Below are 13,213 nucleotides of genomic sequence, written 5' to 3'. Positions count from 1 at the left end.
TATTTAAATGCTTTTATAAAGCGAGTGTACTTTTAAAATAAATATCGACATATTTGCACAACACATTATGTGGGCAGGAAGTGTAGCCTAGTGTTTGCCGATGTCTTATCAGCAGATAGCCTACATGTGCAGTGCAAAACAACACAACAGCCAGCCGGTACGGGTATGTTATAAATACAACAGACATGATAGCGTCTTACGCGGATTAGATGCTGACTAGCTGTATTAAAGAAAAAATACAACAAAGCAGACAAGCTTACGAATAAAAAAAACTACATTGCCCTCAGCAGTCCAGCGCGGAAGAACGTCAACCCGTGACGTCACACAATTGGTCCACCCTCATTCCTTACTGTATGAATTTTGGATCAGAGCAGCCTCAGTCAAAGGACTATACAGCCTGTTAGATTGTCATTCACAGGAGGTGGAACTGGGGGGTAAATGGCGAAAACGTACGACTATCTTTTTAAACTTTTGCTCATAGGAGACAGCGGAGTCGGGAAGACATGTCTGCTCTTCAGGTTCAGCGAAGACGCCTTTAATACTACCTTCATATCAACGATCGGTCAGTTCACCGGGGTCCTTTCTTGGGTGGGAGGGTAGGGGTAGGCTACAACTGCACCAAGGGCTTGATTTTAGCAGCCTAATGCACATCTTAACTGAATATAATTTCCATATAATTTGACAGTGGCTGTATTCAGTTGTAGCCTAATTATTAAACGGCACAGAGTGTGCATCACCATGTTATATCACATTGGTTGCATCATTGTCTATTTCAGAACACATTTTGAAGTATGCTTGTCCTATGGGCATCAGACGGTTGCATACTTCATTACTGCTGTATTACTGTGGTTGAGTTTTAGCTGTCCACTGAAGCTCAGTCTGGCTGGATGAACCCGTTGAGGGTGACTTAGCCTGTTTTGATAGCAGATTGCCTTGTACATTTTGTACAACAGATGTGCGTATCCTATTGGTGGTAGCCTATCTTATTGAATGCCTTTCACAAAGAATAAATGATTTTTCCTACCCAATATAGAGGATGCTCAGGTTGTTCCGCCCTGTCAGTGTAAGCTGTAGCCTATGTGCAGCAGATGTGGAGACAGCAGCAGCAGCAGCAAGCTGTTGAAATTCCTTCACTGGTCCAGCCATTGACAGCTATTGACCCATTGTGTCAATGCAAAGAAAAAAAGACAAAAACGAATTTAACCCATCCAAACCTATTTGTTTTCAAATTCTTTTAAAAGTGACTGACTCCTGATCAGATCACCAAAACCTTTTACTCGATATCCTGTATGTAAGCATAGAGATTGTGCCCATGTTGCTGAAATCACTCGACTGATGCTGACACTTAGATTTTAATTGGAAGCACTCTGACCTCTGCCCCAGACTAGATATTCACTGCCACATGGTGTCAGCTTTAACAGGGCCGTGACAGAACCATGTGTGTCTTTTGGCCACTCTGTGTGACTCATACCTCAGAGACTTTCTTAGGAGGACATTGGTCATACTAGCTGAGGGCCATCGTGTACCGATTATTGGAACTTCAGTAAAATGTCGATAGTGCTGTTTTGGCTGTGCAGAATGTAATATTATGTATAATATGCAATGGCTAACTGAGTGATATAAGACTTCATCCATTGTAGATTTTAAGTGAATAATAAAAAACAGTCATTCTTCAAAGGTGATTGATTGGAGGCCACTAGACTTATTTCTGTATTACCAAAAGCCATTACTTATTCCCTGTCGAACCCAGCCAAGTTGCTTACAGCTCAATATTGTTGGACAACATAACCTGGACAAAAGGGAAGCTTTACACAGACGCTGTCATTCATGTCAAGGCCTAGCATGTCCGTTACGTTAGGTTAGGTCAGGTCTGGTGTTAACTGCCGTCTCAGCCACCATGGTTGTGTTGTGACTGTTTAGGAAAGCCCCTCCCAGCCCCTTCAGTTTCCTCAGCCGTAATTGCCCTCCTTTGGTTGCCTACAAAGGCCTGATGGTGTGCTGGTCATCGGTTTTGGTTCTCTATCTTTTAAAAAAAAAATCATCCTGACCTGACCACCACATAATGCCACACACAACACAGCGTGGACTGGAGCGTAGCGCATCACTGGCATTTATTATAGATGGGCAGATTGTGTTGCGCTTATAAAAGCTACGTGCTTGTTGTGAATCAGCCTGCTGCACGGCCACTGCCCGCCGCATGCCACTGAAGCACTGAAGCGCTTCTGTCCACTAAACTAGAGAAGAAAGGTCTCCTCCAACAACACACACCCTCCTCTCCACCTCACTTTTTCATTGTCTACTACTTGGACCTTGCTTGGTCTTGCGTAGATAGTATGGCATCACTTGTGGAGCAAGTCAACTAGTAGGAGATAGTTATGAAGTTAGTTTGTCGTGGGGGAACTCTTAAAGGGACACTGTGTGAGATTTTTAGTTGTTTATTTCCAGAATTCATGCTGCTCATTCACTAATGTTACCTTTTTCATGAATACTTACCACCAGCATCAAGTTTTAAGTATTCATTATGACTGGAAAACTTGCACTTTTTATACATGAAAAGGGGGATCTTCTCCATGGTACGCCATTTTGAATTTCCAAAAATATCCATTTTTAGCTGTAAAAATGACTGTACTTGAACCATACTAGAAAATATTTGTTTAATACTTAGTAAACTTTCATGTAAAGATCAAATTTGGCAATAGGCAGCCCAATTTCAATAAGCAGCATAGTTGCAGTACCTTTTTTGACCATTTCCTGCACAGTGTCCCTTTAAGGGTCTGTGTAGTAGGTCATAATGTAGATCCCCCTGCAATTCAAAGTCAATCGTGAGAATAAACTCTTTCTTTTGTTTTGTTTATGTCTGCTATTTCTGTTTGTGTGACGTACTAAAAAAGTCTTTTAAAAAGGGTGTGTGAAAAATGCGCAAGTCCCATTGTGTGCCTATGTCGTTTGGCTACACTAGAGCATAGAAAAGTGTTGCAGGGCTGTCTCGATTAATCTTGCGTGTGCATGGATGGAGAGGTTTGGTCGTTTCCTGTCACCGATTTCCGCCTGATTATGGCAGCGAGGCATTAAAACGTCATCGTCTGCCTCCCCTGTTTTTGTTTTACACACACATACACATACACACAGAGCCTTCAGCTCAAGGCAAGTCAATTCACGTTTATTTATAAAGTAATAATATTAAAAAAAACAGCAACGGTTGACCAAAGTACTGAACAAGCAGCCTGAAGGGCCTGCATAATACAACATTACAATGTAGTTTGAAAGCTAAAACTGAAATACATTCTCGTTAGACCCACCTCCCTAGCCAGCTGAAGTGGCCTCCAGGGAGAAAAAAAAACTCTGATTCTGTGATTATCTGCCGGTTTCACTTCACTTGAAAGGATATTTCTTTAAACTTCCCGTCACAACAACTAACATTCCCCCTTTCCATCAAGACGAGAAGCGGCCTGGGTTGTTTTAGACAGTGTTTTACCAGAGAACAAGTCATAAGTAAGTCAGAAGCAAGAATACGAAAGGCTGCAGTCTCTTGCCTACACTCTCTTCATTGTGATGAAGAACAGGAGTGATATACGTCATTCTTTCGTCTGCTTGCGTGAAGCAAAGAGAACTGAAAAGTGCACTTTGTCACAGGAAAAGAAGAGATAGGAAGAAGGTAGTGTGTAATCTCTGACGCTATCATGGACTTAGCTCTTCCTCAGCAGTGCTACCAGAGCTGGTGGGAGAGACTCTCTGTGAATACTTAAGAACAATCTCGTCTCTGGCTGTCAAGAGTGGTGGGGCCTCTCCTCCCCTCCTCTTTTTGATAAATGCTATCTCCACAGCAACATCTGTGTTTGGGACATTCCTCATGGAGCCGGGTGTACATACAGGGCCAATGTTTAACCTATAACCCAGAAGACTTGGGAGTTTCTGGGGTGGTGGAGGGAGGCCGGGCGATGGGCTCATACCGAAAGGAGGATAGAGCATAAAAGGCACCAGAAGGGAAACGAAAGTTCCACTCAAAGCATAAATGGACCCAACTTTGGTCTGTTTCCAGTTGTTGTTTTGCATAAGGAACTGGTATTGGCCTATAACTAATGCTTAGTCAGGGTTTCGTGGGGGCGATTGTGCCATGTGAAATGAAGCGTGGGTATCTGTCTTGGCCACTTCCCCCCCTGCCCAGTCTCTGTTCGCCAGAAGGCCCCTCGGTCTGGGTGAGAGACAGAGAGAGGGGGGGAAACAGTAAAAGCAGTCACAACTATGCCTGTGTCCGTAGTTCGTACAAAGGACCGCTGGCCAGTTTGACAGGGCGGGTCTGCCTTGCTTTGCTTTTCCCTATGTCACGGCGGGGAATGGGGGGGTGGTTATCTGAGGGAGTGGAGGCAGCATAGAGAGAGAGGGAGAGAAAGGGAGAAAGGCCTGGTGTGTCCCGTTAGAGACTCCGGCCCCTGGAGGAACAGAGGGCAGCTCTGTTTTCGTGCCGCCGCGGGGTCGGGTCTCGTGACTCTCCTCAACTGGTTTTGGCCGGCATTCTTTACTCTTCCGGCAGCGAGGCCAGCTGAGTGGAGTGACTGGCCCTATAAGCTCCGCCACTGCCATGGCCACCGCTGAACTCTGCTTATGTGTAGTTCTAGTGGCCAAGGGTGGATCACTGCATGGGCCTACTGGGCCCAGGCTCAGGGGCCCCAAGAGTCACGGGGGCCCTGAAGGCCAAGCATCCATAGTTCCTTTTTCATATTGCGTTAAAATTACACTTTCAACTAGAGAACGACCGATTTTTTTCTAAGGCCGATGCCGACACCGATATTTGGCGGTCAGAGTCAGCCGATGGCCGATGTGACCTGCCGTGTCTTTGGGCGGATGTGCGATCGTATTATACTTATCGTATTATACTTAATTGGCATGCTAAAATGCTTTGCTAATGAATAAAATATCAATTGCATCCTCTTTTTGTTAAAATTTCACTTAGATGGTCCGTCACTATATTTTAGAGTGAAACTTCACGCGGGTGGTCACCAGCATTGATCCTTCCAAGTAGATAGCTGCCTGCAGATGACTTAAAATCTGTGCGGCCAAATAAGAAAATCGGCCGATGCCGATTTATTAAAAAATAACAAAAATCGTCCGATTAATCGGTCGGTCTCTACTTTCATCAACTTTATTTTCACATTTTGTCAGGAGATATGCCCCCGAACCCCCAACTACATCGGGTCCCTAACATCTGGCCTAAAATCTTTTTGTAAACTAGCAACACCCACGGTGTGTGTGTGTGTGTGTTTGTGAATGTGTGTGTGTGTGTGTGTGTGTGTGCGCGCGTGCGTGTACGTGTGGCTTTCTTGTTGTCTGGCCCAGGGGCCCATGGAGTCATAATCCTGTAGTGGCCACTGGCTACATCCACAAGGGACTGAACGAGGGATGTAAGGAAGGATAGACCGATATACAGTATATATCGATATCGGTATCGGGCCGGTATTTGCATTTTTTAAGTGCGTCGGTATTGCCGATACGCGTGTGGTTTTGGCCGATACGCAATATTTATTATTTTATGTCATTTGTTTTTTTTTTAAAGCACCAAGACACTGTATTTTTTTATTACTTGATTGTTAGACATTACTTGATTGTTAGAGTGGGTGTTTAAATGCTACAAGTACTACCTCAATATGATAATGTTAAAGGAATGTTTATTTTTAACTTGAGACCTAGAATATTTGTCATTTTTTAACCTTTTTTTTTTTTTTAACTCATATCGGCCCCAAATATCGGGTATCGGAAATCGGGTATCAGCCAAGGCGGGTGATCGGTATCGCAAAAATCTGTATCGCATTGGCCATTAAAAAACTGTATCGGTCGACCCCTAGATGTAAGGAAGGGAAGGAGGGAGGGAGGGAGGGATAGCCGAACGGACGGATAGACAAGAGGAAGGAAGGGAGGGAGGGACTTCCTCTCCACGTCCAGAGGGGGTCAGTGACCTCAGGCCTGGCAGAGCGGCCTGCACACTTCCCCGAGCCCAACACCTCCATGTAGGGATGCACCGATACCGATACCGGCACCCGATACTGCTCATTATACTCGTACTCGTACTCGTCAAGCACTTGCCGATACCAGCAACGATACTGCTATTAAACAAAACCATGCAAAATCTTGTCACGTTCTGTGGACTTGAAAGCAGCATGGAAAAAAAGTGCCACCTCGTACATTTACTAACATTTAAATCTACATGGAAATGGACAATAAAAATATCACAGGTGGAAAAAAACAAGGCCATGCATTTATTTTCATTGTATTTTGGTGGTAAAAGGTATCGGTATCGGTACTCGGTATCGGCAAGTACACACATTAATGTACTCGTACTTGTATCGGTTTTCAAAAAAGTGGCATCGGTGCATCCCAACACCTCCATGCCATGCCACAGCGGAGAGGAGAGGAGAGGAGAGGAGTGGAGAGGAGTGGAGGAGATGAGATGAGAGGAGAGGAGAGGAGAGAAGAGGAGATGAGAGGGGAGGAGAGGAGATGAGAGGAGAGGAGAGAAGAGGAGGGCAGAGGTTCGCTGTTTCCTGTGACTGACTCATGTGTTCTTCTCATTATTATCTTGTCTACTCTCAGTTTTACTGTTGCTTCAACAACACAACACTTTCCTATTCTCTCTCTCTCTCTCTCTCTCTCTCTCTCTGTTTTTTTTCTTTTTTTTGCTTTCCATGTGTCCACATTGCTACCACACCTCTCTCACTTTCTGATACTTTGCTCTTGTTTCCTCCTTGTTGTAATAGTCCATGTGGCTTTATAGCTCTCAACACTTCCCTTACCTCACACGTTTGCTATCAATCACTCTCTCTTCTCTGTTTTTTTCGTTTATTTCTCTGTGTCTCCTATCCCACCACTGTGTTTTCCACTGCAACTAGAAAGCCTGTGACAAGTTGCTAATGTGTTTGCAGTTGAGTGGCCACATGGACAACCTGTTTCTGTAGTTGTCAGGGCAGGGGAGCTGACAGGGTGGAGACAAAGAGGTCACTGGTGGCCCCCATGCCCAGGGAGAGAGGAGGGCCCAGAATTACATATTGGGTTTGGGGCCCTTTCAGATGACTTTGTCTTGGGCCTGGCCCAGCAAAAGCTTTCAGTGGCCATGGTTGTGTAGGTATAGGTGTTTGTGTGAATGTTGTTCTGTATATTTCCTGTGCACTTTGTTTCTGGGTCATTCCATGTCAATTCACACGCCTTCCCCACATGACCCTCTCCGATTTACCCGATATCTCACATACAGGTACCTTTTGATGTCAATCGAAAGAATACCAAGTATTAGCACCCTACGTCCAACGATTGCGTAGATGAAGCCCTCCAAAGTTGGGGTGCCATGCCCACTTTTCAAGCCTGTGAATTGCATACAAAATTTACAAGCAGATTTTGACACCTCTGGTTTTAGTTTGAAGGAAGATACAGGCCTAAAAATCACCATGGCCCCTCAATATGACCCTGTCTACCAGATGATGTACTTACAAATAGCATGCCTTGATTATTTTTGGCTATATTAAGCCTTAAAAACTGAATTTGTGAAAAGCGTGATGAAGAGTCTTGCCATTTTGGGGTTCCAGATCTTGGAAACTATGTATGCTTTGGGAGTTATAATTGATATTCCATCATATTCGTGAACTGTACAGTGTATTCCAAAAAAAGTAGGGCGCTCAGACTTTTAATGATGGAATAGGAGGGACTCAAAAACAGCTTTTGGACAAAATTACCTTACGGTACCCTCTACTTCAGGCCTCAAATTAACCATGTGGGCACTTGATGACTGGAACGCCCTTTTAACCCCATGTACAGTAGCACTGTATCAAACATTCAAGCTTGGAAAAACTTTGTTTTTCAAAGTTCTTCATATTAATCTTGGCCTTGAAATTATATGTATTTGTCTATGTCTTATCACAGTGTCTGTTTTCTCTGCTGCCATCTGCTGGTCAAAAAACGCAACAACAGTGTAATGTAAGAAAACAAAAGGGGCTGGAAAATCTTACCCATAGGTTACCAATAAAGTAGCCTAGAAGCCAAGACCCCCCTAGGGGTTAAGCTCGCTAGGCTACCAATAAATCACTTTAATTCTACAGTATATTGCTATGTATTAATTATGCTATATATATTGCTATATATTAATTTTTAACAAGCATTATGCAGAATGCTCAATCATGATTACATTTCTACCAGGACACCCCCACCCCCATGTGTGGTAGAAATGTAGTGCAGGGTGAGGCCATCTTGGCACTGGCATCATGATTGAGCATTAAGCAGTCACACTTAAGAAGTTATTTAAACTATATTCATCATGCTTGTTAAAATCATAATTAGTATATAGCAATATACGGTATAATAATTACAGCGCTTTATTGCTAAATTATGGGCAAGATTTTCCAGCCCTTGTTGTTTTCTTACATTACGCTGTTGTTACTTTTTTAGACCAGCAGATGGCAGCAGACAAAACAGACACTGTGATGAGATATAGAGAAAAACATATACTTTGAAGGCCAAGATTAATATGAAGAACTTTGAAAAACAAAGTTTTTCCAAGCTTGAATGTTTGATACAGTGCTACTGTACATGGGGTTAAAAGGGCGTTCCAGTTATCAAGTGCCCACATGGTTAATTTGAGGCCTAAAGTAGAGGGTACCGTAAGGTAATTTTGTCCCAAAGCTGTTTTTGAGTCCCTCCTATTTTATCTTTTAAAGTCTGAGCGCCCTACATTTTTTGGAATACACTGTACAGTTCCCAAATATGATGGAAAATCAATTATGACTCCCAAAGCATACACAGTTTCCAAGATCTGGAACCCCAAAATGGCAAGACTCTTCAACACGCTTTTCACAAATTCAGTTTTTAAGGCTTAATATAGCCAAAAATAATCAAGGCATGCTATTTGTAAGTACATCATCTGGTAGACAGGGTCATATTGAGGGGCCATGGTGATTTTTAGGCCTGTATCTTCCTTCAAACTAAAACCAGAGGTGTCAAAATCTGCTTGTAAATTTTGTATGCAATTCACAGGCTTGAAAAGTGGGCATGATACCCCAACTTTGGAGTGCTTCATCTCCCTAACCGTTGGACGTAGGGTGCTAATACTTGTTATTCTTTCAATTGACATCAAAAGGTACCTGTATGTGAGATATCGGGTAAATCGGAGAGAGTCACCTGGGGAGATTCTAGGGAATCATGTGAATTGACATGGAATGACCCTTCTGCTAGTGATGTTGGCGATGATTATGTCCTCGATTGTAAGTCACTTTGGTTAAAAAGCATCTGCCAAATGCATTGTAATGTAATGTAATGAATGTACGTGTGTGAAGCACTCAGCCAAACCTGTAAAGGTTGCTGAGCGTGTGCTGTGCTGTGCTGTATGATTGTGTGGGCTGTCCTGCCCTTTCTGATGTGCTGCGGAAGGAGCTGAGCCTGTCTGCCTGCCTGCCTGCCTGCCTGCCTGCCTGCCTGCCTGCCTGTCTGCCTGCCTGCCTGCCTGCCTGCCTGCTGAGAGAGAGAGAGAGAGAGACAGAGAGACAGAAAGAGAGAGAGAGAGAGAGAGAGAGAGCAAAAGGAGAGAGAGAGTCTCGGAAATGCTCACCACTTCCTCTGCCTCTCTGCTCACTTTAGTTAAGCAAGCGCGTCCTCATTTCTTTGTAGCTGTGTGTGTGTGTGAGTGTGTGTATGTTTGTGTGTGTTTGTTTGTGTGTGTGTGTGTGTGTGTGTGTGTGTGTGTTTGTTTGTGTGTTTGTGCGATGCTGTATTGTCTGAAGCTCTCACACACTCACAGGGCCTGTCCTCTGCCTGTCGTCACAGGCTGGTGTAGCAAGTTATAGTCTAGCCATGTGGTTATAGTTCTAGTCTAGCCATGTGGTTATAGTTCTAGTCTAGCCATGTGGTTATAGTTCTAGTCTAGCCATGTGGTTCTTTTGGGCTGCAAGTTATAGTCTAGCCATGTGGTTCTTTTGGGCTGCAAGTTATAGTCTAGCCATGTGGTTCTTTTGGGCTGCAAGTTATAGTCTAGCCATGTGGTTCTTTTGGGCTGCATTGCTTGACCTTAGCCTGAGAAAACCTCCCCGTGCGACCACACTTCACTTTGCGATGGGCAGTCATGGCCTAATGGTTAGGGAGATCATGATCTCAAAAGTAGATGGTTGCAGGTTTGAATCCCACCCTTACCTCTCCCTACACCTCCATCTATGGCGGAAGTGCCCTTGAGCAAGGCACCTATCCCCACATTGCTTCAGGGACTGTAACCAATACCCTGTAAATATCTGTAAGTCACTTTGGATAAAAGCGTCAGGTAAGTGTAAAGTATAATGTCATGTGCTGGGTCTGGGTCTGGGTTTGCTGCCCCTGGGTCTGGGCGAGAGGGAGAGAGATGAGTAAAAGTAGTCACACATATGCCTGTGTCTGTACTTGTGTCATCACTTGCTGGTTGAACAAGGTGGCTGACCATGTGGTAGGGCAGCACAATCAATAGAAAATAATCGAAAATCGTGATAAATTAGTGAAATCGAAGTCGATGTGACAATAGTGACCTACTTTTGAGAGCGTCCTTGAAGCCAGAACATACTGACAGGCTGGTGTTTCTGGCCAGAAATCTGTCCACCTTGCCTTTACATAATTATTAAGCTTACAATTCATTTAATTTTGCTCATCCCGTATATAATTCATTCCTGGTTATATTTCATCTTGTTATATATAGTGATCACGATTTTGGCCAAAATAATCGTGATTATGATTTTTTCCATAATCTTGCAGTCCTACCATGTGGGCCTTCTGGGCTGTGTTGCCACAGTAGTAATGCACTACGACTTGGTCATTGCCATTCTGGTGACAGCAAATTTATAACGTGGTTTCTTAATGGGTTAATGCAAAGGGGGGTGTTTGCAGGCTTATGATGAGGTCCAGGGGGCATTGGGAGGCTTATGATGAGGTCCAGGGGGCTCTGAGTTTTTCTGCAGGTGACTGCGTGTTACCCGGGTGAACAGACGTCCTCTTGGTCGTCACAGTTTGTCATTGCCAACTAGGGATGCAAATTATTGATTAATTCATTAATCGTTAGTTGATTGCCTTATCGATCGACTTACGATTAATTGATAAGCAGCGTTTTTCCCCCGAAATCTCCATGTTTCTCGAAAAAAACCTACTAAATCTAAAAATGTATATTAAAAAGTGAGATAAAATGCTACATTTAAATTAATGCCATTTAAATTCTTAAGACCAAGTGTGATTTAAATATTCCGACTATTCACATCCCCCTTCACGCACGCTCTTCTCATGCCCATTTCACCTGGGTCTCTTGTCAGTTGAATTGGCGATTAATTGCGATTATTGTTTTTTTAATCAATTAATGCATTGATCGATTAAAGTCGAGGGGGGGGTTGTATTCGCGCAGTGTAAATGCAAAATGGCAAAACAATGAGTACAGTATGACATTGGCGCATGGAGAAACTATAGGCCTAGGCCTACATTTCAGCCATTTATATTTTGAGAAATAAGGCTACATAATACACATGCAGGGGTCTATGTAATGAAAAAAATAATAAAACAAAATAGGAGCAGAGATAAGAATTTAAGATTACTGTGAAATTGTTAACGCATAAACAAAAAGGGTCTAAGAGGGTAGGCTATGCCTTTTCCCCACACACGCATAGGCGTACACATTCTACATGAGGGGTGCTGGTCACAGGGCCAGTTTTTCAAAATTCCTCCCATTAAAAGGGCTGAACAACATATTACACATTTATGTATATATTCACATTCATTACACATTAATTTCTATATGCAGCCCGATGTCTCCTCCACCTTGTCAATGAAGGCCTGTCACCTAACTCATTACAACTGTAAAACAAAGCCTGGGGAGTGTTAGTAAACTCATCCCAACTGTCCCTTTTTTTTATTGCTCCCAAACTTGCTGCCAAAGTTAACTACAACAACTTGACTAGGCTTTTGATCCCTCTGTCTTTCAAGCACTTGTGGTTTTCTCTATAGGATGTATTTACTCCAGGAGGAAAATGCGAAGGAAATCGTAATTCAAATCGTTTTTAACAAAAATGGAAATGGTTTAAAAAAAAAAAAATTTTTTTTTTTTTTTTTACATTTTCGGAAACTATGGTGGCCAAATTTAAACAATGGCGGGCCGCCATAGTTTCCTCAATGTATGGGAAATACTAGACTTCCAGTTATTTTAAGTACAGGGCATTGGTTATTAGCCTGGTCCTGACCATCCCATAATACTACCATTTCGTGCGGAGCCAAGTCTCTTGGCGGAAGTACGTAGGATGGTGCGCGAGGCTAATTAGTTACAGTCCCTTGAGCAGTGTGGGGTTAGGTTCCTTGCTCAATGGCAACTCGGGCATGAAGTGAGATACAGAGTGGAGGGGTGGGGTGGGGTTCGAACCTGCAACCTTCTGATCTCAAGCCCATCTCCTAAACCCTGTGGCCATGGATCCTCACGGTGTCCCATCTCCTAAACCCTGTGGCCATGGATCCTCACGGTGTCCCAAGAAAGTTAGTTAGATATACAGTACTCAGCTGGACGCAGAAAATTCTGTTGTTCGTTTATTGTCGTGAAGGATACCATAAAATATCAGAGTGGACAATTGAATGTGCAATTAGGTAAACATATACAAATGTGATTATTGCACATACAGTAGCTGCATTTCAGGTGCTGGTTTAATCAAGCTGGCAAAAAGGGGTAATTTCACGTGAAATCAGACACTTTCGGGACCCGTCGGACACAGATTTCAATCATACTTGCTGTGCCTGTTTAGTAGCAAGGTAGCACCCCAGAACTGTATTTGTGTGAATCTGACACCAATATTAAGGGAGAGACAGACTAGCAAAGGTTTACATATGAGGGTAGGACACTATACATTCAGCCTTGATTATATCAGTCAGTGTAAGTCGCAGAAAGATGTCTGAGGTGTTGTTTGAAAGCTCTTTCCTGGCTCTACAAATTACACACACAGCATGGAATACAAAAACCTTCAGAATATGAATTATGATACATTGAAAAATTAAAAATTGAATATCAAAAAAACATATACTTTAAAATGGCCGGTTTCTTGTCTAAACATAGCCTGTAAGGTCATACACAACACCTGAAAATGGGGTGTTTGGTTGGAAATCTGTGTCGGTCGGGTCCCAAAGTGTCTGATTTCACGTGAAATGACCCATCAATGATGCAATGATGGCACTTTCCCCCCAAGTGATCCCCAGTGCTTGT

General features: G+C 43.2%; 1 protein-coding gene across 1 annotated transcript in view; it reads left to right on the top strand.

Annotated features, from left to right (window-relative positions):
• The first annotated feature begins 361 nt into the window (after positions 1-361).
• The window catches only part of LOC134447987 (ras-related protein Rab-8B), a 38,748-nt gene continuing 25,896 nt past the window's right edge, over positions 362-13,213 (top strand). The window contains exon 1 of the mRNA XM_063197744.1: positions 362-562. Coding sequence (XP_063053814.1) covers positions 439-562 — 124 coding nt within the window. The 5' untranslated portion in view covers positions 362-438. The remainder of the gene's footprint in view (positions 563-13,213) is intronic.

This window comes from Engraulis encrasicolus, chromosome 4 (genome assembly GCF_034702125.1).
Source record: "Engraulis encrasicolus isolate BLACKSEA-1 chromosome 4, IST_EnEncr_1.0, whole genome shotgun sequence".
Lineage (NCBI taxonomy): Eukaryota > Metazoa > Chordata > Actinopteri > Clupeiformes > Engraulidae > Engraulis > Engraulis encrasicolus.
This window is presented reverse-complemented; position numbering and strand designations above follow the sequence as displayed.